Source organism: Fonsecaea pedrosoi (assembly GCF_000835455.1).
Source record: "Fonsecaea pedrosoi CBS 271.37 unplaced genomic scaffold supercont1.6, whole genome shotgun sequence".
Lineage (NCBI taxonomy): Eukaryota > Fungi > Ascomycota > Eurotiomycetes > Chaetothyriales > Herpotrichiellaceae > Fonsecaea > Fonsecaea pedrosoi.
Genome location: NW_013550610.1, coordinates 2,664,137 through 2,690,494, shown reverse-complemented (window position 1 = coordinate 2,690,494; position 26,358 = coordinate 2,664,137). Strand labels below are relative to the sequence as shown.

Sequence of the window (26,358 nt, the reverse complement as noted above, 5' to 3'; positions counted from 1 at the left end):
AGGTATGGAACTGCGTCTTTGACAAAGCACTATGTCTCATCTGTTGAGGCCGGCTTCCTCTGAGCGATGGGGTGCACACACAGCCAATCAGAGTGCGTATTCCCAAAACACCCAGCCTTGCCCAGCCTCGTCCAGCCCCATCGGAGCTTGGCAGGGCTGAGTGGGACTCGCCGACTGCGTGGCGGGCGGAGACGTTGCCGGGCAACTTCCAGACGGTAAATAGAAGGTTGGCGGGATAACGACCAACCCCCATTACCAGCCTTTTGAAGCATCATGACTCCATTACTCCATGACTTTTTCCCTTAAGTCCCTTGTCAGCACGAGCAAATTCCACTCTTTGCAGCTCCATCGCATCGTTAGCAACCGCATTCCAGGCAAAGCATGGGTGTCGAACCTCCATTCATTTACGACCGACCCTCGACCTACACCTTTGGGAGTCCAACTGATCGAGCTTTCAATCCCAAAGCTGCAACTCACGCTTCCTGGACTCCCAGACCTCCAAAGCCCAAGCAAGATGGACCGCTCGTCGATTTCAACAAGCATCCTGATTCCGTATGTTTTTTCCCCCGAAGCAGTGATACGGCCTCCTAAACTAACCTGTTTCTGCAGTACATAGTCGTTCCTTACGGCAACCTCAACGCCAAACCGATGCCTCCCAATACTCGCACGAAGGTGGTCCGGGCCCGATATGTTCAGCTCTTTCTGAGGGTTTGCGCTTTGATCGGAGCTCTGGGCTGCCTCTTCTGCGTGATCGCCATCAACAAGACATCGGCGACGGTGGGTTGGATCATTCGCTGCGCTCCCGCCGTTGCCATCCTTCACACCTTGTATTCGGTCTTTCACCTCGCCCGGGCACCTACAAGCCGCACTCCGGCCTCGACGGCAAGCTACATGATCTTCGCCGCGATGGTGGACACGGGCCTGATTCCCTTCTGGGTCTTCTGCGCATGGGTGGCACAGGCAGACTACACAAGAAACGAATATGGATGGAGCACGCTGTTCAATGATTCAGATCTGTCGTACAAGATCATCTACGCTTTCTTCATTCTGTCCTGCGTTGAAGGTGCTCTGACGGTGGTGTCTCTGCTCATGGACATCTACTTGGGTGTTAAGTTCAGACAGATCTCCAGGCTTCCACCAGACATGAATCCTCTGGAGTTGAACCTCACTTCCAGGCATAAACGGAATAAATCGGAAATCACCGAAAAGAACATGAGGTCGTCAGAGCTGGCGGCTAAGCGGGGATCTCAGGCTTCAGGCTTCAAGAGAGTTCCGTTCATTCATACCCGGACCGACTCGGCGGACAGCGTCACTCTTTATGGCGGCGACAGTGCCCGCAACTCCAGGGTAGAGTTCCGCAAAGAACTGGAAGATAACGGAAAGGATCCCTGGCGGTGGTCACGAAACTCGTCTCCAGAACGACCCGGGTCTGCGGTCAATCCCTCTCCAAACTCCCGATCAGCTGGCAGTGGACTTGACTTCCGCCCAGAACGCTCATCCATCCTCAAAGAGAAGCCCTCTCGTCCGTCCTCGTGGCTGTCATATCTCGATTACGAAGGCGTGCCTAGTCCGATGAGCGAGGAAGCTTCCGCAGAACTAGACCACGAAGTTCGTCCCGTTTCCCCTGTGTCTGCCATCTCGGTTACGGACATGACTTCCAACAAGGTGCATCGTGAACGGGAAAACTGGTATCATGGCTCCCCAGCACGCCACAGCCAGGTTCATTTACCAACCTTTGGCAACAACAGCCAGACTCACCTCCCCTCGCCCACCACGAGCAAGCCTAATCTGCATCAATCACTTCCTGTACCATCTCCGAACTCTCCCGCGAAGAAAAAAAGCCGTGAGCCTCTAGGCATGAATCCTCCTACACCAACGCGCTCAACTTTCAATGACGAAAATGCATTTGTCACGCCAGTTAGGGACTCCTGGACCCAGAATGATGGGAACCGAACCGCGCTCCACGATGCAGATGGCAACGCCCAGGTGCCTCTCAGAGGTACACCCTCCAGCGTCAAACCGTCCAGCTTTGTCGGCAGTGGTGGTAAGGCACGCTTCTACGGCAATTTACGACAATCCGTCAATACTGTGTCGCCCTCCCACGATCAAAGCGACAAGACGGCCAATATTCGAGCGAGCGTCAACGAGGTTCAGGATACGGACGAACGGACTCGGACAATGCAGACAGAAAGCGACTACTCTGCCAATTTTGAGGTCTATTCCAATTCTGACGACGAAGACGAGGGCAGATTGAGCCCCAACATTACCAAAGTGCAGACAGCTTCCCCGACGCAGTGGAACGGTGCCCGACAAACCTCAAACTCGACTGGGTTCGACGTGAACAGTGGGTATGCGGGACTAGGGGCAGAGTTCGGCAAGGGGATGGGCAGGCGGAGAGATGTCAGCGGCAAAGTGGCTGAAGAGGGTCGAGCGAGTCCGACGAGAAACGGGGCAGCGGGGTGGGAGAGATTCAAGGGTTTGTGAGGTTCTTCTTCTTCTTCTTCAGGGGCAGTTGAGTGGCCGAACGAAACGGAACGATTCAGGATATTGAATACGGCGGCGGCAAACTGCAAAAGTGACCGATTGAATGGATTTGCATTTGGATCGGAATTGGGAAATTAGGATTGGGAAACTGGAGTTTGTTTGTTTTTTTTTTCCCCATCCAACGGGATAGAGATATGGGAAAGCCAGCCATGTGAGAGCACGAGCATACAAACAACATGGTATGGACAGACAGGATCTTGTACAAAGGTACAAAGGTACGAGGTACTCGAGAAGGGAAAACAGTTTTTTTGAGGATTTGGCGGAATGAGCAATCGATCTCAGTCAGTCAAGGCCCTTGATTTCACGATTGCGACCGACTGGTTAATGGTAAATGGTAACTTGATGGTGCTAATCATGGTGACGACGGGACCTAATGTATGTAACATACCTACAGTATGAGATAGAGTATGTAGTAGACCCTGATTCCTTTCTTCGGGCCTCGGGGTATTAGATTCATCGCATCAGTCGAATTGAATCAAACCACTATAGTCTATAGATGAATGGACACCGAGTAGAGTACGCGGTAGTTGGGTACCTCGTACGAGGTACGTACTTACGGTGTTCCCATCAATTCAATCGGACCCCCATCCACCACAGCACACCAGCACTCTGCGGCGCTCTGCGGTGCTCCAGGGTGTCTACAGGGTACAGAGTACAGAGTACAAGGTGCTAGTAGTAGCAGTCGTAGTTTGTTTTCGTGACCCAGGTCCCAGAATCCCAAATCCTCGGTCCCTAGTTCTTTGGCCGAACGAAAACCCCCCTCCCCCCCCCTCCCTCCCCGGGGGGTCCATTATCGGACCGATGATCGAAACTGGTATGTTAATTGCATCTACGAGGTATCATATCTTCTCCCACATCCACTCCGAGATTTGTGTCCCGAGTACCAACTCGGTACTCTTGCGTACATGCAGTATCACACGAGTAATGGGCGCTTACTCGTCTACTCGGATCCTGGCACCCCCTGGCACCTGGTATCTGGTAAGTGGAGGGGCGGACCACGAACCTTGCGCCACGATCCTACCACCTACGATGATGTATGTATGTATTGTACGTGTACTGTAGGTACACAGGTACATTACCTCGGTGACAAGCGAGGAAGTGAATTACATACATATTAATGCACAACGACCCGCTGGGCTGGGGGGGGGGGGGTCCAAAGATCAAAAGTGGTGGCCCCGCCGAATACATTTTGTATCAAACAGTCAGCCCGTCAACACCACAAGTACCTACCTACTCGCGAGCTCGGTACTCGGTCCAGAAATACCAGGTGTGTAATATGTCAGCATGGTTGCTCCACTTGGTATCCGGTGGAGTGGACGTCAGAGTCATGAACAGGATGAAGGATGAGCACGAAAAGAAGAAGAAGAAGAAGAAGAAGTCTTTGCTCTTCCTGTAGGAGAGGAGTGGTGTCTGCTTCTTCTTACCATGAGATGTTGAGGAGGATTGGGTGGTTGAAAAGTCTATGTTCCTATACTCGTGAATAGTCTGTGATGGCAGAGGCTAACACATGATCTTGCGGGAAATCACAAAGGAAGCAGGGTCATTCCTTTCCTTCCCTCCCTTTATGGTTCCCGTCTCTGATAATGGTTCCGCATCATTGATGGTCATAAACTCTGGCTTCGACGCCCATATGGACCAAAGACAAAACGTCAAAAATTAGTGCTTCCTCGGCCGCAGAATGACATTATAGTCCCGATCCGGCTTGAGAATGGTAAACTCTTTCGTGCCCAGCACCAAGTTGGGGTCTTCGAGCTCAATGTCATATCTCAACAGCAACGTCGCAATCATCTTGATAATAAACTGGTTGGCCACGTTCCGCCCAATGCATTGTCGACTTCCAAAGCCGAAGCCTAGGAAACACGTCTTCATCGTAGCCAGATCGGCCTTCTCGTCGAGCCAGCGGTCGGGGTTCCACGTGTTCGGGTCGCGGTAGACGATGGGGTTGCGTCCGATGGTGGCGGCGGGCACCCCGACGTCGACGTTGCCCGGGACGTAGACGCCGCATATGACAGCCCCCTGAGGGGGAGTCATGCGTGGCATCGCATAGCCGATGGGTGGGTGCATGCGTAGGCACTCGATCTCGGTGGCTTCGAGGAGGCTCAGCTTGTTCAGCATCGAAAAGGGAAGAGGGGTAGCGGCGTCCAGGTTGTCGGGGAACATCTCCTCGAGCTGTTGAAGAATGCGGTGCTTGACCGAAGGGTTCTTGCTGAGATAGTAAGTCATCCAGTTCATGGTAACACTCCCTGTGCTGGCCCCAGCCACCATCAACGACGACGCCTCAGCTCTCAGCTCTGGAAAGTCCATTCGCGCCCCTGTCTCTGGGTCCTGCGCCTCGATGAAACGCTGCATGATATCTTGCCTCGGCTTGCCACCAAGGGGCGCTTGGTTACGGTTATCCTGGAATCGTTTCTCCAATGCCTGTCTGGCATATTCCAAATACTCAAGTCGGGCTCCGTACAGCTTCTGAATATATGGCGACGGCACCATACTGAGAATCTTCACATTGTACTTGCCGAAAGGTAGCATGCCACACAGATTGGCAAAGCGCTGCGAGAGTTCCACGAGCTTGGAATATTTGACCGGTTGGCCACCCTCGATGGCGCCAAAGTTGTGGCCAAAGGCAAGTTCGCCCATCAGGTCCATCGTAAAGAGCTCGAACCAGAAATAAATGTCAAAGGGCTGCTGAGTTCTCGCAAACTCGTCCATTTTCCGCAAAAAGATCTGCATCACGGCGTCGACATAGGGCTCGAACAGATACAGAGATTGCATGCTGAAGCCATGGGATACCATCCGCCGCTTTCGCGCATGATTCTTTTTGGACCGGGTTGAGAACAAGGACTCTCCAGTCGTTGAGAAGGCATCGTACCAGCTTGACTTGCCAAACTCCTCTGCTCCCTTTCCGTGGCCTGGGATAGTTGTCAGCTTGACGCTCACTTGGTGAGCCACGTCGATTCACATACCATAGATGGCCTTAACCGCATCCGGGTGGTTGAATGATACTGCGTTGGGACGTGTCCTGACCGCAACAGAATCTGGATACTGTGCAAAGAGTTCACTTGCCCATTCGGCACGTCTTTTGTCCTTCAACGCGTTTGCCTCGGGGATGTCGGAGATTCTGGTTGTCCATGGGCCTGGGATCTTGCTCATTGGCGAGAAGAACAGCCGATATACCAAGAGGGCCGGATAGTACGCCACCAGGAGGAGCACGGGGCCCCAGAAGAGGATAGGACGTACAACAAGAGATGTGTCAGCCATGATTGCGGTGGTTCAGCCAGGAGGAGTCAGTCACCAGTGATTCAGCAACCACACACGAGCGTTACCTATTTAACGGAACCCTTCAAATTGCTGTTCGGAGGGGCGTTGTTCACAGTTGACACAAGTCACCACTTGTCCCAGTTATACACTGCGGCACTCGTCAGCTCAGTGGCAGGTTTCGGCAGTGCCACCACATGTCAGATGGAGAGGATTGAAGTGGGATTTCCCCGCAAACAGTATCCCTCCAGCCCCACGACTTTTGGAGCAGGTAGCGAGCTTGCTTGTTGATATTAAGGGGAGCCACGCGCGGAGTTTGACCGTCGTTTGTGGGGTCTTAGACTTCCGGCATGACCATCAAGCCATGGGGAAATGCCCGACCGTCCGCCTCCAAGACCAGGGCCCTGGCTCAAGCAACGCCCACAAACGCCTAAGCCTTTAGCCCGCCTGCTTGAGATGAGAAAAGGGGGCAGAGTCATTGGTACTTTCCTTCGAGCTCCACAGGAGTCAGAGCGACCGGATTCATGGACCATCTAGATCCCAGCGTCAAACCCCAATGGGTGTAGAGGAGCGCTTGACTGCGTCCTCCACATGGTGAACATGGGAGAACAGGGGCCACGGGGTTGATCAGAGCCACTTTGGGGGAATTAGTAGCTGCTGGGAACAGATACAAAAACTCATGGTTCGTCTCACCCGCTGTCCCCAGATTTTTCATCCACCTACCCTTGCCACGCTGCTCCAGGTTGACCTCCGTCAGTATCGCTCCCACCATGCAGGATACAGTAGAGCACAAGACAAGCGTGGACGCGGAGATCGAGGTTGCCCACAATGAGGGCCACGACCTTCCGACAAAGGGATATGAAGATCCTCACAAAGCTGCCCTCGAAGACAATCCTGAGCATGCCGAGAGGCTCAGTCTCTCGGTCATTCTTTCAGCTCTTTTCTTGGGCACTTCTTTCACAGGTCCGATCATCTTCGGCTTCATTCTCGCAACACCCATATTGGTGCAATTGAGTCAGAAGCTGGGTGGTGAAACCATCGACTTTTGGATACCTTCTGGCTGGGGCGCAGCCGCAGCCGTCGGCTTTTCCATTGCAGGAAGACTGTCAGATATCTTTGGTCGTCGTTATGTTATTCTTGTTGGACAACTCCTCACAGTCGTAAGTCCATTTTATTGCCGCAGAAGCCCGTTGTCCAACGAATTTCGTGATATTGATCTTGTTCCGCTCGCCCATCCGCGTGCTCAACACACTGGATGCCAGCGCTGATGTTGCCTGTGAAATAGATCGGTGGTGCTGTTGCATGCAGTGCTCAGACAATGAATCAACTCATTGCCGGCGAAGTCATCCTCGGAGGTTCCATCGGAACAGTATCGGTAGCTTATGCTGGTGAGCCTCCCTTCAGTGCTCAGTTCACTGCAAAGTCCAGTTGCTTATCTGTTTCAACAGGCCTCTCTGAAATTCTGCCCAACAAATACCGTGGCGTTGGCCTTGCCTGGACAGAACTCAACCTTGCGAGTTGGGCCATCGCCGGGACACTTCTTGCCAATGCCCTTCTCTCCCACGCCAGCTGGCGGGTGATGTATTATATTGCGATGGGATACGGCGGCTTCTCGCTTGTCGGCACGTTCCTTGTGTATTTCCCACCCAGCCATCCGCGTCCTGATGGCTTGACCAAGTGGCAAGAGTTCAAACAACTCGACTTCATCGGCACCGCCATGTTTGTTTCTGGCCTCGCTGTCTTCCTGTACGGCTTGAACTCGGGTGGCAATACCTATCCATGGTCAGCTGCAGGAACCCTGGCTCCTTTGATCCTCGGAGTCGTCGTGTTTCTGGGATCTTTTGTATACGACTTTACCGTGGCGAAAGATCCTTTGTTCCCGTGGTACTTGTTCAAGAGTTTCCGATCGTTCTCGTCACTGCTTATGCTTGTCTTTGTGGCGGGCATGGTATTCTTTGCGGCCTCTGCGCTCAATGCGCAAACGATCCTCTACCTCTACACTGCCGACCCTATCAAGATTGGTGTATACTCCATTCCTTCTGGGTAAGTCTGCTTGCGGTCAAGATGCGAACGTCCTTGTTAACAATACATTAGTGCTGGTCAGCTCGTAGGAGGCGTCATCATTCCGGGGCTTGTACACTATATCAAGCACGTCCATATCCAGCTCACCTTTTCTGTCTTTATGCAGACTCTCTTTTTCGGTCTGGCTGCGCTCATCACTCCCCACAATATCAACTGGGTCATGGCGGTGCAGTTTCTTGCCATGCTCCCGTTCGGCTGGATCACGCTCAACTGCTACACGACAGCGTCGCTGCATGTGCCGCAACGAGACTTGGGAGTTGCCATCGGACTGATTGGCACTTTTCGGTCTCTTGGTGGATCAATTGGTTCCGTCATCTTTTCGTCCATTTTCAATCAGATTTCAGAGAAGCAAGTCCCCCGCCGCATCTCAGAGGTCGCTCTAGCGGCCAATGTCTCGAGCACGACTCTACCAGACCTGATTGAAGCAGTTTCGCTGACACTGGTCGGTGTTCCTGGCCAGGCTGCCACCGTTCCCAGTGTGCCAGCAGCCGTCTTTTCCAAGTGTATAGAGGCAGCCCGGCTTGGATATGCTTACGGGTTCCGTATCACCTGGCTGTCATCGATCCCCTTCGGTGTCGTCGCCATGTTATGCGCTGTGGCTGTTGCTGATCCTTCCAAGTATTTCACCAACCATGTTGAAATTCACCTCGAAAAGGAGATTGGTGGCCGAAAGGCCGGGGAGACGAAGGAGGTGGACGTGGAGCATTAATAGCAGTTCGCTTCAGCGGCATGTTGTTTACCTGAGCATTCTGTGTCATTAGGACCACATTAGCAAGACGCAACACGATAGGAGCAGTCGCTGTTGCCGTCCGTTGATAGGGTGCGAGAGATGGGTATCTCTTAATAGAGCATTTATGCACCTTCCCATCCTTCGTCTCCGTATCCAGAACCACCGGTAACGCCCGGGAGTTTGGTGACACCTTGTGGCCAGTCGTTGTACCCCCCCACCTTTTTCTTGGAAGCGATGTCCCCTCCCGTTCCAGTTAACACACTGTTGTGGCGTGTTCCTTTGTAGTTAGCCAGGTAAATCAAGGACTTGAACCGGGGACTGGCTGGGCCCATGGAGGTGGATAGCGAGTGGTGAGAGGGTCGAGGAAAGTGAAGCAACGAGTTGACCCTGGTGTATGCTCAGGGACGAATCGACATCAACGAATGGACGAGGGACAGCAAAATGTCCCCCCTTCGCCCCGCTCCAAAATGGAAAAAAAAATAAAAAAAAGTTTTAGTGAACGTAACAACAGGACTCAACAGTCTCGAAGTCTGTCTGTCACACGACGGAGACTTGGGCATTTCACCAACTAGTGCACCATTACTTGCACTTGACTGCAGCCCCGACTCCGTCTAGGTTGTTGTCTGCTCTTTTTCTTCCTTCAGTTCTTCTCTTGCTCTTATCTCTTCACCAGGTACAATTCCTTGTACTCTTTTTGCTTCTCCAACAGTCCATTGACGGCTGCTGTCGTTGTTACCCCGCGTTCACTCGCTCGTTTCGACATTTTCCCTCTCCGCCATTTAACTCGATTGCCATGATGTCTGAAATCACTCATCCTACAATTAAAGGTATGATACCTGCGTTTGTTGCTCTATTTGAGATCTTGTACACGACCTGACTCGCGCGCGTTCATCACAGATGGCTGGTTCCGAGAAATCTCGGACATGTGGCCAGGCCAAGCCATGATCCTCAAGGTCAACCAAGTCCTTCACCATGAGAAATCCAAATACCAAGACGTCTTGGTCTTCGAAAGCAGTGACCACGGCACAGTCCTGGTCCTGGACAACGTTATCCAATGCACCGAGCGGGACGAGTTTTCTTATCAAGAGATGATTACACATTTGGCCATGAACTCTCACCCGGACCCAAAGAAGGTCCTTGTCATTGGAGGTGGTGATGGAGGCGTTTTGCGGGAGGTCGTCAAGCATGAGTCAGTGGAGAAGGCCATTCTCTGCGATATTGACGAGGCTGTCATCCGCGTCAGCAAGAAATACCTTCCTGGGATGTCCATTGGATTCCAACACCCGGCGGTCGAGACCTTTATTGGAGATGGCTTTAAATTCCTGGCAGACCGCAAGAACGAATTCGACGTCATTATCACTGATAGCAGCGATCCCGAAGGTCCTGCAGAGACCCTTTTCCAGAAGCCTTACTTTGAGCTGCTCTATGGAGCTCTGAAAGACGGTGGTGTCATAACTACCCAAGGTTGTGCGCACCCATCTCCCTACACATTTCTTTGAGCTTCAGATGCTCTGTTCCCACATATGCCTGGAGAAGAAACACGCTAACACATATTTGCTCTCTAGCCGAGAACCAATGGCTCCATTTGCCTCTGATCACTAAGTTGAAGAAGGAGTGCAAAGAAGTTTTCCCAGTAGCAGAATATGCCTACACCACGATCCCGACCTACCCCTCAGGCCAGATTGGTTTTATGGTCTGCTGCAAGGACGCCAACCGCGACGTCAAGGAGCCATTGCGATCTTGGAGCCCCGAGGAAGAAGAGAAACTGTGCAAGTACTACAACAAAGAGATCCACCGAGCAAGTTTCATCCTACCCACATTCGCCCGGAAGGCATTGAAGTAAATCGACGCACTCAACACGAGGCTTTCTGTGCAAGGCTTTCTTGAGGTTTACAGGCATGATACCAGGTTGACTTTGGGTCTTATTGTTTTAACGCATGGTTTTGCCAGCGGCTTTGTTTAAAGTCTGCCGTTCCAGAGAGAAGGGACGGAAGGAAACGCACGCCGATGGAAACATAGAGAAAGAGCAATGAAATTTTTGACATGAGGCGCTTACGACCTTTAATGATAGAAGAACGTCGTCGATCAGCGATTCATGTTTCGCTGTTCTGTTTGTTCGGGAGACGATGCCCAACCAGTGGCAGAGGGGGAAGATGGGAAATTTCAACCATGACTTCACGGTGGACCACCAGGTGATGTCATTACCATTTTTCCAGCACCACAGTGACAACAAGTGACAGGCAGCCTTCTCGATGATTCAATGGCAAAAAATACTGAATGGTATTTCTTTAGACGCTGACATCTCATCGTGTGAGAGCTTTCTTCTTTCTTTTTTGACCATATCATCTCACAACTTCTCTGGCTTCAAGACACCTCAGATCCAATTCCTTGCCTAAAACTACAAAAGGTCGACGCAGATATCAAGTCCCCTTTTTCACAGATACACCTACATTGAACACGAAAAAACTCCCACTTCCTTGCCGAAGAATTTCTACAGAGAACAAAATGTCTTTCGCAGCAAACCCCCGTGCCCCAATACCCGACCGGGACAACATCCCCCAAGAGCCAACGGGGCCCGTGGCGTCGGACTCGCTCGCGGCCGAATCGCTCAAGAACCGTGGCGCGTTCACCGAAAACACCTCCGCGGCGCCGCTGGGCGTCCGGGGAGACCAATCCACGCTCAACAACACGGACACGTCGGGGGCGACGACGTTGCCGCCCGCCGAGTCGGGGAATGAGCGGGAAAACAAGAATGCCTTGGGCGCAGGGGCTGATGAGAAGGGCGTTGCTGGATTAAAGTACCCCGAGGCGGCGGGCCGGGCGCAGTTTGACGGCGTACACAGTGCCCAGGGGGCTTATGTCGGTGGTGGACAATCGAATAGCAGCGGTGGCGGACAGGCTAGCCCAGCGGGAGCGAGTGACTTTGGTGCCTCGACGACCACCTCGTCCTCCACGCGCGGTCCTGATGAACAGTTCATTCGGTCCGGCGCGGACATCGACAATTCCGCTTCAAAGGGTAATACCACCCAGAGCAGTGGCGCCGGAGGTGGTCCCGCCGCTGGCACGGGGGTTCGTCCCCACGTCGACGCCGCCCCCGGGTACGTCTCGAGTGTGACAGGGGACGCCGTCCCCGCGGGCACTTTTAAGCCCAAGGGCGCCAACCTCGACGACGCCGACGTCTCGCAGAGCATACCGCAGACAAAGACCTTCACGGGCGCCATCGGCACGGTCAACGACCCAGGTCGCCTCGCCGAGCGCGAGTTCCTCGGCCGCAACGACGACCCTATCGGCGAATTAGGTCAGGCTGGCGTCGAAGGGGGTAGAGCGAGACAGCAGGGTCAGGACAGTAAATCAGGCGATCAGGGCCAGTATGGTGTCCTGCAGAGCGAGCGGGCCTAAGTTCTACACACTGGACGGTTGTCATGCCCTGGTTCAGAGATGACCACCGTTGTTCAGGATGGCGTGCCAGTATCAGTGCGTATGGAGGCGGAGTTGGAATGGATTTGAAAGTCATGAAAGAAACCCCGGGATTTCAATCAAATCTTGTTTGCCCAAAGGAAGGGAAAAAGGCAAATCTGGGGTGAAAAGCCATCGATGGATAGTTGAAGCAGCCTTCGACTATCACGTACCTCACAACCACATATCACATGTCATATATTGAATAGTGCATAATGCCATTCAGCATCCTGCATTCCTGTCCTGACCTGCGTACTGATCCAATCGACTGGTTTGAGTTGGCTGCTGCGGTCGTAGATTGTCCAGCCTCACAGTGCCTTTCTTCCTCAGGCAAGACTCTTCCGTAGGTCAAGACAGAATCGAGCAGAATAGCTCGTGAGTATGAGTACAAGATCTACTCGAGTTATCCTTTTCAGGCGCGAAATCTACGTCGTCCTCGTTCAATTATAAAGTAATCCCCCGTCTTCGGTCGAGGTCACACCCTTTCGTGACTTCGTCTCCTGCAACGTGCAGTGGCAGCAGCCCTAACCGTGAAATATCTTCCTAGCCAAGCGTGACCGCTTGTTCTTTGCAATGATTCCATAGTCCACTGATTAGACTGCTGAGGGTCAACCCAGGAAGGGATCCAAAGGTCATCCAGCACGCGATTGTCTCGTCCTGGAGGGTCCGACAACAGCTTCGGTTCGATGATAGAGCCTGTCCTCTGGCTCGTGAACGATTGAGTTTTCCATGTCCTAAAGCAAAAGGATTATCTCTGGAAGAGGTAAGCAGCCCGCACTTCTCCCAATGTCTCGAATACCAAGCTCACTGGGAATTTTAGGTATCAGCCAAGTTTGGAGATACCGTCGCTCTAGATGTGGGCGATGAGATCAAAGATGTAGAGAAGGATGTAGAAATTATCGAAGACGTTAGTGTGGACAAGGCGGGCGAAGGTCAAGTCGAGAAGACGGGCACAGGCACACAAGGACTGCATCATGCTCACTTCTTGAGACATCAGCTGCTTGTAGTCCTCGAGTTAAATTGGCCATCTGAGTTGTATCCATTCCCTCCTGCTGTTCATTATGCAGCTCTGAGTACCAGACCTACGACGACCCTCCCTTGCTCCCACGTCAAATCTCCCCGATGTCGCGAATGCTGCCCTTCACTCACGACGACGGAAGTCGAATTGGGACTCCGAAGAGGGTTGTCGCTTGTAAAAGATGCTCACACGTAAAGACAAGCCTTGAGTCTTGACCAATCAAAAAGGTGCCAAACATTGCATTGTCATGGGAAGGGCGTGGCAATGGTAGTTTGATACGAGCCAGATACGTCGGTCCACCGAGTTCTGCGACGAATGCACTCCAAGCAGCTCATAAAGCTATGGCCCAAGTCTTGCATTTCCATGATTTCTGTACCCTGCTCGCCAGCTACAAACAAAAATGTTCCCCCTCGTCTCACTACCAGATCCACGAGACTACGATGTTGATTTCGAACTAGGGTTTGTTGCCGCGAGGTCGACTGAGTTGCCAGCATACTATGCACCCTGGTGCAACCTCCTCTCGCATCTGCCGCACCTGCTTGAGGCTGAGGCTCTTCAGGCCCAGGTCAGCAATCTTGAAATACTCACGACTGATCACCTCACGACCTCTGCGCACTGGCAACGTGCATATGTTGTCCTAGGGTTTCTGACCCAGGCCTTCATCTGGCAGGACAAAAGAAAGCCCTCACAAGTCGTTCCGGCTAGTCTCGCTGAGCCTTTTCTCGAGGTCTGTAGCTATCTCGGGACGGAACCCGTTCTCAGTTATGTCGGACTCTGCCTGTGGAACTGGATGCAAAGAGATGAGGAGATCCGGTCGCCCCCGTTGCTGGCTCTGGCCGACTTTCGGGCCATCAAGTCTGTCGCTTCTTTTACAGGCACGAGAGACGAAGACGCATTCAATCTAGTGCCAGTGATGGTCGAGGCTCAGGGCGCCAAGCTCATCAGGTTGATGCTGGATACAATCGTTGCAGACCAAAATGGAGAAATACTAGACTTGGTGTCCGTCTTGGATGTTTGTGTGAAAACACTCACGACCATGAGGGAAACTCTGTCTGTCTTGGACCGGAATTGTGATCCAACCTTCTTCTTCCAAAAGATACGCCCGATGCTCGGAGGCAGCTCGGGTGCAGAAGAAAAGGGACTCCCTAATGGTGTTTCGTTCGAACGAAGTGACGGATCTCGAGTCGTCATCAAGTGCGTTGGAGGCAGTGCAGGACAGAGTTCTCTCTTCCAGCTTCTCGATCACATGTTTGGTGTCCGCCACGAATCCAAAATGCTGCTCGAGATGAGGGCCTACATGCCAAAACAGCACAGGGACTTTCTCGAGGCGGTTGAACTCATGCCGTCGTTGCGGGACACGATTGAGCGACGCCCGGAGGACAAAGAGTTGGGTTGTGCCTTTCAAGGCGTCCTCGATGCATTTCAGAAATGGAGAACGAAGCATGTCAGCATCGTGTCGAGATTTGTTGTCCTGCCCGCAGCAGCTGAGGCCAAAGGCAAGCCTGCTGAGCAGCAGAAAGGCACGGCTGGCTCGCAGCCGATTCCATTTTTGAAACAATACAGGGATGAGACAGTGTTCAAGCTTCAAAATCAATAGGGTCTGCTTCTCGAAGGGAGAATTCCTGCAGAAGTTCTTAATCCCGCCATTTTCTATACCAGCCGCCAACGACCTAGGTAGACTTTTGTACGGCGAATCCAGGCACTTAATAGCCAGGGGACGATCCAACTGGAGAGCCGGCAGGACATTAGGGTTTCTAGGCGACGGACTTAAGCTCGGGAGCGAACGCACGGGCATCCACGACTTGTGCTCTGATTTGTGGATGGAAATGCACCACATGTCTTGGACTTGGTCTGACTGAAAGGTAAATACATCACAAGGCTGACAGCTTCTCCATGACAAACTACCCAGTCGAGCCGTGCATGCGTTGCACGGAGAAAGATATCAATGACAGTGCATCAATTGCGGCCTCTTGTCAGCTAGATATGTCACGCTATGGATTGTCATTATTGGTTTATGCCTCATGGCAAAGCGAGCGCTGATAGTTCCAATTTTTTCTCTGAGCAGGCAATTTGGAAGTCGGCTGAATTTGTTCTCGTCCCTTTTGCTCTTCTCTCGCCGACCTTCTTCACTACAGCTCTTCGACTTTAGCCTTCGCTTGACACTTCATATGGTGCGAAACAAGGAAGAGGAACTGGTCTGCAAAAAGGGAGGGGGGGATGGGAAAAGAGTCCAATCCTAGGTGTTTTGCATCCCCCCAATATCCTTCCTTCTGCCGTCTCGGCCTACAACAATATATCGTTTCTGTGCCAGCGCATGCCGTACGACGAACGCGTCCATGCTATCATCGATGATAGCGCATGTTGGGGCACACTTTGTTGTCAAGTACCGGGCACGCATCCGACCATGCAGGCGAAAATATGCTCGTCTTTCCGGCATAGTACAAGCCCGTCAGTTCCGTCAACCCATGCCCTTTTCATTCTGCCCCTCGAATTCCCCGAATTCTGCTATAAGTATTTATCAGCAACATCAGATTGGAGACTAAGGGCTGGTCAAAGTAGATGTGAAGACGTCACTGATTGAGGACGGTCGACCGGGAGCCATTCCAGAACAAGACTATTTCCGTCAACGTCTTTCAGGTAGGCACTGCTTGACCGACGGGGAGCTGGTATTCCCTGGTTGAAAAGGCATGTCGTCCAGAAGGATCTTCCCATGGGGTGCCGTGTACCTGTGGCCTAACTCTATCGGCAAGGTTAGACGGCTCCCTTGAACTTGCAGCATTGCCACGACCACGTATTCCCATTAGTTACGTTTCATCAATCAATCAAGTAAATCAATTAGAAGAAGAAAATGGCCTCACAGCGCACGCACCTATGACACCAGCAGCGGAGACCAGAAACAAGCCTTTTTCGAAAACAGCATGACCTCCATCTAACTCCTTGGAAATGCTGGGTGCCTCCGAGGCCCTGACTACACTGTGACCCCTGCCCAACGGTATACCAGCCTTATGCGGTGGAGTCAAGGGGGGTCGGGGGACCGAGTCTCGTCATTCGAAATAGCTAAGCATGTTTTATTCTGGTGAGGATATTGACCAGCAGTATACAGTCCCGGGGTCAGGTTTGGCCGAGTTCCACATTTCCGCATCTGGCATCATGGCCTGAAGTGGAAGTATAGGCTCAATCGGGTTTCGCTCCATATACCCCATATACCCGCTCCATATACATTTCCAACCTCCATTTCAAGGAGGACCCCTCGCAAGTCTTGGATTGCATTTATCAGCAAGCGTAGTCGATGGCGGGCATTGCCCTTCTGGTTTCGACTATATATTCTGGTGAGGAGGCAACAGCAACGTCGACTTTTTGCTTGAGTACCAGGAATAATCCAAGCGGCAGAACGTGTTCGTGTTCTCTTCATTCTATTGCAAACAGTACTCGCCCGTGATCCCAAGTTCAAAGTCTCAGAATCGGAATCATGGCTCCCTTCCACATCGGCGCGCTGGTGTACAACTACCAGGCAATCGACGTAATTGGTCCTTTTGATCTGCTCAACTCTTCTGGCAAAGCTCTCCTCGACGCTATGAGCTTTTACATCCCGATCGACGAAAAGGTGCTTGCCGACGCACCAGAGTTCGTATTCCATCACATCGGCGAGACCCTGGAACCCGTGCACCTGCTCACCAGTTCCGTCACCATCGTCCCCAACACCACCATCGAAGATTGCCCGGAATTGGATGCCCTGCTCATCGGTGGCCCCAATGTCGCCGACTTTGAGCTTTCCCCAAAGTTCGCCGATTTCATCCGCCGCCACGTCGCCGCGGGCAAGCTTCTCTTTACCGTCTGCACCGGCGCCGGGGTGGTGGCATCGACCGGAGCCCTCGATGGCCGTTCGGCCACAATCAACAACCAAGAATTCCACTGGACGAAGAAGCAGTACCCCAAAGTTAACTGGACAAAGGACAAGAAGTGGGTGGTGGATGGAAACATATGGACGGGGAGCGGTGCGGTGGCGGGCATGGACATGATTGCCCACTGGATCAAGGAGAATTATGGCTTGCATGTGGTGACGCAGGGAACGAGCGGTCTGGACTATGAGCCGAGGGACATCGATGGGGCATTCGATACCGTTTTGAAACAGAGGTACGATGGCAGTGGGAAGCGCTTGCCTGCGCATGTATTCCCATGATGGATTGCCAAATCAGTCGAGCAGTGACTAGGGCGTTCTAGACGCCAGACGGACGAATGCGTTAGCCAATCTCGTAGATAAAAAGTTCTCCGTTTACTGCTTACCATGTTCTTCCCGAATCAAATTCATTTTCCTCCATGATATTATTCCTGTAAGCCAGGTGATCAATCCAGTCCCGTCTGCGTGCCCACTATGCGGACTGGCCGTGGCAGTCCAACAGTCTGTGTGAACAAACAAGAGATTTGGAAAGTCAGAATAGCATCGAAAAGGGGCCACTGGCAATACTGGGACAATGCACAGATGCTCGAAATCCCCGGTACCGGTAGTTGTCGCAGAATCTGAGGGTTTGGTCGAAGAACGAGATGTCTGGCAAATCATCCCATGCTTGCACTTGTCTCAGCACTCAGAAACCCATCCAGGCCGCTCATAACCTCTCTAGCAATACCTCCGGCAAGCACAGTGTTGACCACCTTCTTCAGTAGAGTTCTCTTGACGCCGCCAATCCTCGGCCGCCAAACACCAGGCACATCGACTCCTTCTTGTGTCTCGCCGGACAATGGCACGCCCTTCATGGTATCTCTCGCAGGAGTGTCGATCATCCGTGTCGCCAGCAGTCGCAACTCTCCATCCGTCGACGTGTTTCCCACACTGACGGCGATGACACTGTCCGCGGCGGCAAGCTCCTCTCGGCTGGGATCGAAAATGATATTCTCGCCGACCACGACGATAAGAAGAGTCACAGGAGGTTTTGCGCCGGGCGGTGTGGTTCGTTGGTAAAGGTATGTGCTCGCCATCCAATCGTCATCTGCAATAGGGTCTTCTTCTCCCTCGCTCTTGAGTTTTGGAATACGCGTGTCACGCAATGCCAAATGTGTCGCCATACTCAACAGCGGGAGTGGATAGCTTGCAAGCCCATTCGGTGAAATCAAAAGGACATCGATGTAGACGTGCCAGTGCCATCGGGAATTGATGATCAAGCTGTCCTGCAGCGACGTAGCGGTCGTCGAAGAGGACAGCGCCAGCGGTTCTCGAAGCATCTCCTCCAGGAAAACCAAGTTTGGATCGTCATCTCGGAGGCCAGGGAGTGTGAGGGTCAGCGACACCCACTCCGGCTTTCCCTTTGCACGTTTTTCACCAGAGTCCCGGGACTGCCCGTCTGCGTCGATGTCCATTGCGCCATCCTCAGATTGTGTTACGCGATTCCCCGCGACAGTCTTTTCCACCTCGAGTTTGACGCCGACAATGGCTTCGCGGCCGTCGCTGAACCCGACGTGTGCGCTCCCGTTCACGGCAGGGAGTACACCCGTCTCGGCTCTCAATGCTCGAAAGTCGGTCGACAGAGGGCGCGCATCCGGCCGTAGAGGAGGAATCGAGGATAGAGAGGTATGTAGATAAGCAAGCTCGGCTGGCGAGAAAGGGAGGGAATTGGTGAGAGAAGGCATCGTAGAATTCAGCAGCGCGGGGGGGATCTGGAGAGGCCAGGCGTCAAAAAGACTTTAGAGTCGGTTCGAGAACAGCGGGGTGGAAGGGTCGAACTCCAAGCGTGCTAGACCCAACAGAACTAAGGAACGACAGGAGGCACCAGGCCTGTTGTAGCGGCAGATTTCGTGAGTTTCTTGTGGAATCCGAGCCCTCTGCAAAGAAAAAAAAAGTCCCAGTTTGATACCCGGAGTTACGATTGATGCATAACAAGCTAAGTCCGACGCCAGACTAAACACAGGATGGCTATCGTGCCGCCCTTCTCGGGTTCAGAGGAAACTGTGAAGCAATTCTACAAAGCGGCGGCTATATTTGCGGCTCAACGACTACTTGGAATCTACATGTCTACGCAGGACGGCACAACGGACGGGTTGCACACTCATGTGGGACACACACAACATGGCCAAGATGGGACGAAGAAGGTGGTCTGCGTAAGTATTGATGGATGTTTTACAAGGCTAATAATGCCTCAAGCTACCAGGCAAACAAGCACATAAAGTGTCTAGAACCTCGTAGCAACATAGTATCTCTCCGTCTAATCCATACTAATCCATACACCCTGTGATATTTATACTCATTCAACCATGGAACCAAGAACGTCAACCGTCGAGACCGATACCTTCCATATCACCGCTGACGCCTACCAGCCTCGTCCGGCCGGCTTTCGCCCCATAGACCATTTCCATCAATTTGCTCTTCTGCTTTTCTCGGACGCCCTTGAGGTAGTCATACGTTCCCTCCAGTCCTCGGACCTGCTGGTCAATGACGCTGGCATTGTCCACGGTGACAGAATCATTCCTTCTCACCAGAGGGCTCACTAATTTTCTGCGCAAAGTTTCCAAATTCACTTTTAGGGTCTGCAGTCTTCCGTGATGCTCCATCAATAGATGCTTATTGTTGACCGTCCTCGCTCGTACGCTCGACAACAGCTGCTTGTTCTTCTCAAACTTCCTCAACATGGCTGCGTTTGGACCTATCACCCTGGTCCAGAGCGACGACAGAAGATCATTTTCGAGTCGTTCTTGGGTATCGGTTTCTCGAACCACTGTTCGTTGCAGGTTCAGGAACTGTCGATCGATCGATTCAAACAGCGCGAACAGTGCTGCAGAGTGCGTCAATTCGCTGTTAATCGACTCCTCGAGCACATTCACAAACTCGTGGAATGTCCTCGTTAGGGTTGCCCGGGCTCGCTGCGGCGAACTGGTCCCAAATACGTCGGTCAGAAATTTGCCTAGTGGTGTGGGCCCTCTGGATGTCTCGAGCAATCCTCCTCGATTGAAGATGCCGTGTAGGTGATCGAATATCACACCAGAGAACGATATCCCTTGAATCGACGTAAGGCCTTCCAGTTCTCGTTTGGCCCAGTCCATGACAAGCAAAATGCTGTCGACGTCCGAGTCCACATCAGCGAAGAACCGAGTCAACTCTAGGCCAAGTGTTTTCAAGCTCTCCGACAGCTCGTCCAGGGAGCGCACGATCAATGGTGCTGAGGTCATGTTGGCGCTTCTGACCGACTCACCCAGATCCCACACTGCCACACTTGTCTCTTGCAATGCCGTGATTTGGGTATAGCCATTCTCCGAATAGAAAATCAAGGGCTCAAATGACTTGGCCAGAGTGGAAACCTTGACTAGGTCGGGCACGGGAGGTGGAATCGGAGGAACAAGGATGATGCGCAGCAGCGAAGCTACCAAGATGGTGGTTATAATTGATATGAAAGTGCTTGACTTCGTCTTTGTCATGGCGTCGAATTTTCCCTGTACAAAGTTGAGAAAAGGCACGAACGGTTCTCGATGCTGCACTTCTGCTCGGAGTTGTAGGCGAATGTCTAAATCACTGTTAGTGAGATGACCAGACTCTATCAGGGGCACCATTTACAATTGTTTGGACTCTCAGGAGGTATGGAGTCTGCTTGGTCAAACTTTCCCATATTGGCTTCATACTGTGGCTCTACCTCCGGAGACCGCTCCCTCACCGGGGAGTCCGTCCCTGCCGGCAAGGGTGTGTTCACTGCTATGGTGATATCCGGATCTCCCTCGGTCGCATCTTGGTAGATTTCTGGGCTGGTTTGTCGCGACCTTGAGGGACTTATCGTAGGACGTAAATCATATTTCCCGTACGGATCGTGTCTGAACCATCCACTAGCATTCGAATTGCGACTTTTGAACCCCGGAGGCGACCATGGCAAGCCCGCGCTAGACTGGTCGTCAAGTTCACTGTCTCCCTCCTCTGATCTGAACCCGGATAGAAGGGGTGAGCGTCGCTCGTGTTCTTCGAAATCTTCGATCGAGGCCTCCAACAACGAATGCGCATCTCCATGCAATCTTTCGGCGAAGTGGTCCTCCATCGGCGGCGAGGGCATCATGGTAGCCATAACGGAAAGCAGAGGGAACAGATAGAGAACATCAAGCTGCGCAGAGCGCAGAGGGAGAGGCGGGGTAAGAGGCCGACAATAAGGTCACCTCCCAAAGTAGTCCTCTTTGTACAGAACCCTGTCACTAGGCAACGATTGAATGAATGCAGTCACCTTTGCGCAAGCCACACCTATTGTTTCAAATGAAAGAAACCAGGATAAAGGGACGAGGAGTCCATAATAATGTTAGAGAATAGCGAAAGGGGAAGTCCATCTTCTGGAGAATGCGGGACAGCCCAGCCACTTTCTCACAAATGCGATCATCCGAAATCTAGGGACGGGGCCTATGCTGGCACGACCGCAAAAAACCCTTGAGAGGGCTGCGTCAGGCAACTTTGCAACAGAAAGGACGGAAGAGGAGAGAAATGATGGAGGCTGGGACAGCTGGCAATCGTGGTGTCGCAGTCTAGAACAGGCCGCTCCACCAATCACAGCCCAGAACACGGTCAAGACCAGGATTCTTGATGCAAGGGCGACACGCCCCGGCCGCATCTTTAGCTTCTGTCCATGCGGCAACGCAGCTCCATAATTGGGGGCAATGACTTGCGAAGCCAGCTCAGAGAGAGGCTAGCTGGCTTATCAGCTCAAGGCGGGTGGGATCGCGAGCTCGTCATGCGGCGGCAGGGCTGCGCATCTGGATCATCTCAAGATCCGCGAGGAATGGCTGAGGAGAGAAGAGTTGCTTGATTGTCCATCCTCTGCAGCTAGCTGTGCCTGTTTCACGAGGGGAAATGCAGGTACGCCTTGGAGGGTCCAAGCAATAGGAGGATTGTGGTTTTTTATGTACAAAAGGCTTCGTCTACCGGCTTCTCCGGCTTCTACCGTCCCATCCCACCCGGCTTATTGGTATGCAAGTCCAACATTCAGATTAGGTAAATGTGCGCCTTCGTTTCTTTGATGATACAAGCAGCCGATGATCCCGAAGAACGTCGAAATGAGCGCACTGTCAAGCAGTTTGTGCCAACTAGAGTAGAGATCGCATCTACTTGGTCTCTTCGCGCAGCCAGCTGGTAAAGAGTCAGTACAAGTAAAAGAGTACAGTGCCATTGAGGCTCAAGGGGTACTAACGTGATCAGGTCGTTCCTGTCCTTGCCCTTCTTGAGGCCACCGAAGGCCATCTTTGTGCCGGGGATATATTTCTTGGGGTTCTCGAGGTATTCGAACTGGACAGAGGTCAGCATCGACTACAACTATATGATTCAACGTAATGAACTCACCAGAGTATCCTCCTTCCACGTAATACCCTTCTGCTTGTTCGCATCTGTGTATGAGAAGCCCTCGACGGAGCCAGTCTTGCGGCCGAATAGACCGTGCAAGTTAGGGCCGATCTTGTTGCCCTCTGATTCAACGACGGAGTGACATTGCGCGCATCTCGTCTTGAAGAGGTTGGCACCCTTCTTGACGTCACCTGGAAGAAGCGATTGTGAGCTTATATTCTTTGCCTCTTGTTGCTCAGTTTTCTTTGAAGTCTTGTTCGCAGCAGCTTCCTGTTCTTGCCGGTGTCGGGTCGCTTCAAGCTCGTCGAGCTCATGCGGGAGGTAAACCAAGTATGACCAAGCCATTGTATCGACAACCTCAGATTCTAGTATGGGGGACTGAGAACATGGTGGTTGTGTCGCGCTGTGATCGTTCGGTCATGGTATGATTGTTGGGACAGAGGCTTCCCAGCTCGAAGAAGAGCTGGAAAGCGGCGCCGAGCAGTCATGCGACTCGCAGTGAGGCTAGGATGTGATACAAGGGTGCGAAGTGTGACCGTTTGACAGGTAAAAGCGTTGCGTGAAGCTGCTGCGAAGCTGTAATGGCCGTGAAAGCACAGGATGCACTTACCCTCCTTGAAACCGTCGTCACCCTTGGCCATCTCGAGAACACCGAATAGTCTGAAGTAAAGAGAGAACTGATATGAGGACGGCTGAGGTAGCTCTAGGGAATAAGATAGCTTGGATGGTTGTTGTCAGAGCAAATAGTGAAGATGTTGTTCGGAGCAAAAAAGTCGAAGGGGAAGCAAGAAAAGAAAAAAGGTGACGCCGATGAACGACAGACGAGGACCCGAATCCACCACAATCCACTCGCCAGTCATTTTGCCCACTCTGCCACTCAAGCCATTCCACAGCGACCTATTGTGGCTGTTCCACTGGTTTTCTTCCGGACAGCCACCTGCGAATCACGATGCGGCTTTTGTCATCGGCAATTCTCGGGACTTCAACTCACTCAGCGCAGGCTGCGCAGGTAACAAGTCGGAAGACAACACCAGCTGCACCCTCGCTCAAGAATCCGTGCGTGAGCCAATTTATGTTTCTAAATTTCTCCCTTGGGCCTGCCTTCTTGATTCCAGATTCGAACACTGGATCAGTTGATCCAAGTGGTCTACATGGTGCCCACAAGCTCCCAACACAGAATGGCAGCCAAAGATGCCCTACAAGCTCCCAAGCTCTCCCCAACAAGGACCATGGTCCCTAAAATGAGATCAATGACGTCGGCGTCTGGCTCGGAAAAACGGCTGATGTACATTTAATATCTGCGGTAACTGCTCCGGTGGCTGGACTATCGCCACAATAGCTGCCCCGAACCGCGGCAGCCTACTACTTCTTGCGTTACATCCTATTACCCGATCGTGGTCATCCAACAGCAGCAGTTGGGAAAAACACTACCTGGGATTGGCCCCTGGTTGATAAAGTCTCAATTGGGTAAAGCCGAACATGCTCAAATTCTCCCGTCACTTCTGCAACGATGCCCAGAACTCGTCAAGGAGCTCGTGCCTCTTGACGGCGAGATCAAAGTCGCCGTAGGGTTCTCCTGCAGCATAGGCTTCATACAACCGACCAATGTTCTGACCTTGCGTTGGTAAGTCTGTCCATTCCTGCCCACCTTCGTCCACGATGATTTCCTCGACAACTCCTTTCTCCGCATTAGAGAAGAGTATATTGGTTGCCTTGGCAATCTGCGGTCCAGCACCGGCGAATTCCACGACTAGTTCGCCTTTGGTGCCATATATCCTCCACGTTGATCCTGGGTGATCGATGAATCTGTCTCCGGCTCTCAGATGGAAACTGAATACAGCAGACGGATGGCGGTCCAGGCGCCCTTGGATAAGGATTTGGTCGGGCGTGTCTTTGTCGTAGAGCTCTTCCGACAAGGATCCGTCGGATTTCATAACGTGCATTCTCGGCCGCAAATTGACCGCCATAGGGGTGTAACTCCCAGGTTTCAATTCTCCCACCGCATACAGGATGGAGTCGAGGATGTGGCCGCCATATATGGTCAACAAGTTGCCGCCGATTCTGCGATCCATGAAATATTGATATCTCTCGCTCGCTGCATTATTTTGCCACACGTGAATTGCCGCCTGGTAATTAACACTGTGGATTTCTCCTATGGCTCCTGTGTCGATGAGCTCCTTTACCTTCTTGACGCTGGGCGCCACACGACCCTGGAGGCCGACAATGGTCTTGATATTCTTCTCTCGAGCAACAGCTGCCATCTCCTTTGCCTGCTCTGTCGTTGCAGCGAGAGGCCATTCCACAAAGACATCACGGCCGGCTTTCAGAGCTGGCATGGCGACATCATAGTGAGTGTCAACTCGCGTCGACACCACGTATAAGTCAACCTCAGGGTCGGCGGCGAGCTGGTCGTACGAGTCGTAGGCTTTGGTGGACTCGGGAAGATTGTGTGCTTTGATGGCTGCTTGTGTGGATTCCAGGGTCGTGTTGCACAGTGCCACGATCTTGAAATTCGGAGAGCTGGCCAGTCGAGGTAGATGGGCCAGAGGTGCCCATGTGGTCGGTTTGCTTGACAAGCCCACGATTCCCACGCGAATGGGAGCCATTGCAACAATTAGTATAGGGCGTACCCACTCCACGGCAGGTGACAATGTGTAGAAGGACTCGCAGGTTTCGTCAAGCTTAGATATGTAGGGAAGCTGTGTACCTTGGATGGTGCAAGGTCTGCCAGTGTATTCGGAAGCAGACTTGCTCTCTATAAGTCGATAGACGTCGAGTGAGAGTGATATTGGTAATATAGAGTCTTGCAAGTGTTGCGCACTGGATGCCTAGACATCTATTCAGTGGCTGACAAATCGGCCTTTGTTTGTCTGACTGCGATTTTGTTGTTTGTCGTTGGCTTCCACATTGCGTGCTCAATCATTTCCCTCGGTCTGATTCCACCATAAACACATAGACAAGGACATGATCCTTACCGTATGTGAGAGACGCCTCCAGCCCTATACTCGGAGACAGGCGAGATTGCGTCAGAGCCAGGTGCACTTGGTACTGGCCCTGTCACTGGTGGTTGGAGCAGATCTTCCACTCACTCAACGCTCCAGGTCAGAGTCAACTTCCACGGGTAATGCAGCTTCTCGGTGGACTGCGTTCCTTCAAGCCATCCTAGTCCATCTGGTCCCTTTCATGTCCTGCAACTCAATTCCTGGTTCGTAGGATGCGTTCACGTCAAAGAGGAGGAATTGTTTGACTTTTCATCGCTTTGCTTTGCTTGGGGGGACGCCTACAGACGCCGTATGCGACGAATCATGGTCTCTATGGCACGGTAGCATAGAAAAGACAAGCAGGAATGTGGAGACTTTCCCACGATCACCAACTCTTACCTTTTCCCTACTTGTACGAGTCGCGACAGTGTCAGCCGAGTCCTTATCCCTAACGAAAGGATTCAACAGCCATGTCAGCTTCGAAGGATTCGATACGAATCTCCCCTATCAGATCGAGAGGGCTTGTATAACCTTGTCGACTCGTTGCCCTTTCTGGCATGGATGCATGGCACACGTGGTGGTCTTTACTACCACGGGAGGCCTTTTCTTTTAAGGCCACCTTCAGCTTCATTCAAGCCGACCTCCATCGCTTTCTTCTCTATGAGTTGGTTTGACGAGTTCCCTCTACGCCATGCCGAGCTCTCAGTACACAGCATCGATCGCAGCTGCGCTTTTTCTCTCCTTCGTGGTCTGGCTCGTCTCCTTCCCCCTGAAATGGCGCCGACATCGTGCCAAGTATCGACATCTACAATGCCCACCTCACGACATTTGGTGGGGTCATTTGAAGATCATCGGCATGGCGAAAAGGGAGATGCCACCTGGATGTAAGTCCTCCGTTGAAGTCGCCATCTTCGAATGAGCCTTGTCGAGTTTCCTGTTTGGACGATCTGGTTTTGAGTGGCGCGCGGCTCGGCGAACAAGGACATTGACCATGCTAAGTCTATTA

At 52.4% G+C, this 26,358-nt stretch overlaps 11 protein-coding genes across 11 annotated transcripts; 6 read left to right on the top strand and 5 right to left on the bottom strand.

Annotated features, from left to right (window-relative positions):
- Positions 1-381: 381 nt before the first annotated feature.
- Z517_09809 (uncharacterized protein) lies at positions 382-2,484 on the top strand (the record flags this gene model as incomplete). The annotated part of the gene is made up of 2 exons (XM_013425717.1): positions 382-552; positions 610-2,484. 2 exons carry the CDS (start codon positions 382-384, stop codon positions 2,482-2,484), a joined length of 2,046 nt encoding a protein of 681 aa, XP_013281171.1.
- A 1,716-nt stretch (positions 2,485-4,200) lies between these two features.
- On the bottom strand, positions 4,201-5,799 carry Z517_09808 (uncharacterized protein; the record flags this gene model as incomplete). Its single annotated transcript, XM_013425716.1, has 2 exons — positions 4,201-5,450; positions 5,505-5,799. The coding sequence occupies 2 exons, from the start codon at positions 5,797-5,799 to the stop codon at positions 4,201-4,203; spliced, it is 1,545 nt and encodes a 514-aa protein (XP_013281170.1).
- Positions 5,800-6,566: 767 nt separating this feature from the next.
- Positions 6,567-8,587, top strand: Z517_09807 (uncharacterized protein; the record flags this gene model as incomplete). The annotated part of the gene is made up of 4 exons (XM_013425715.1): positions 6,567-6,956; positions 7,082-7,184; positions 7,245-7,839; positions 7,891-8,587. 4 exons carry the CDS (start codon positions 6,567-6,569, stop codon positions 8,585-8,587), a joined length of 1,785 nt encoding a protein of 594 aa, XP_013281169.1.
- An 817-nt stretch (positions 8,588-9,404) lies between these two features.
- Z517_09806 (spermidine synthase) lies at positions 9,405-10,451 on the top strand (the record flags this gene model as incomplete). Its single annotated transcript, XM_013425714.1, has 3 exons — positions 9,405-9,435; positions 9,506-10,075; positions 10,174-10,451. 3 exons carry the CDS (start codon positions 9,405-9,407, stop codon positions 10,449-10,451), a joined length of 879 nt encoding a protein of 292 aa, XP_013281168.1.
- Positions 10,452-11,113: 662 nt separating this feature from the next.
- Z517_09805 (uncharacterized protein) lies at positions 11,114-12,007 on the top strand (the record flags this gene model as incomplete). The annotated part of the gene is made up of 1 exon (XM_013425713.1): positions 11,114-12,007. The coding sequence occupies one exon, from the start codon at positions 11,114-11,116 to the stop codon at positions 12,005-12,007; it is 894 nt and encodes a 297-aa protein (XP_013281167.1).
- Positions 12,008-13,482: 1,475 nt separating this feature from the next.
- On the top strand, positions 13,483-14,679 carry Z517_09804 (uncharacterized protein; the record flags this gene model as incomplete). The annotated part of the gene is made up of 1 exon (XM_013425712.1): positions 13,483-14,679. The coding sequence occupies one exon, from the start codon at positions 13,483-13,485 to the stop codon at positions 14,677-14,679; it is 1,197 nt and encodes a 398-aa protein (XP_013281166.1).
- A 1,872-nt stretch (positions 14,680-16,551) lies between these two features.
- Z517_09803 (uncharacterized protein) lies at positions 16,552-17,262 on the top strand (the record flags this gene model as incomplete). The annotated part of the gene is made up of 1 exon (XM_013425711.1): positions 16,552-17,262. One exon carries the CDS (start codon positions 16,552-16,554, stop codon positions 17,260-17,262), a length of 711 nt encoding a protein of 236 aa, XP_013281165.1.
- A 374-nt stretch (positions 17,263-17,636) lies between these two features.
- On the bottom strand, positions 17,637-18,704 carry Z517_09802 (uncharacterized protein; the record flags this gene model as incomplete). The annotated part of the gene is made up of 1 exon (XM_013425710.1): positions 17,637-18,704. One exon carries the CDS (start codon positions 18,702-18,704, stop codon positions 17,637-17,639), a length of 1,068 nt encoding a protein of 355 aa, XP_013281164.1.
- A 636-nt stretch (positions 18,705-19,340) lies between these two features.
- Z517_09801 (uncharacterized protein) lies at positions 19,341-21,115 on the bottom strand (the record flags this gene model as incomplete). The annotated part of the gene is made up of 2 exons (XM_013425709.1): positions 19,341-20,569; positions 20,620-21,115. 2 exons carry the CDS (start codon positions 21,113-21,115, stop codon positions 19,341-19,343), a joined length of 1,725 nt encoding a protein of 574 aa, XP_013281163.1.
- A 1,021-nt stretch (positions 21,116-22,136) lies between these two features.
- On the bottom strand, positions 22,137-22,716 carry Z517_09800 (cytochrome c; the record flags this gene model as incomplete). The annotated part of the gene is made up of 3 exons (XM_013425708.1): positions 22,137-22,161; positions 22,223-22,317; positions 22,372-22,716. 3 exons carry the CDS (start codon positions 22,714-22,716, stop codon positions 22,137-22,139), a joined length of 465 nt encoding a protein of 154 aa, XP_013281162.1.
- Positions 22,717-23,867: 1,151 nt separating this feature from the next.
- Z517_09799 (uncharacterized protein) lies at positions 23,868-24,977 on the bottom strand (the record flags this gene model as incomplete). The annotated part of the gene is made up of 1 exon (XM_013425707.1): positions 23,868-24,977. One exon carries the CDS (start codon positions 24,975-24,977, stop codon positions 23,868-23,870), a length of 1,110 nt encoding a protein of 369 aa, XP_013281161.1.
- Positions 24,978-26,358: the final 1,381 nt, after the last annotated feature.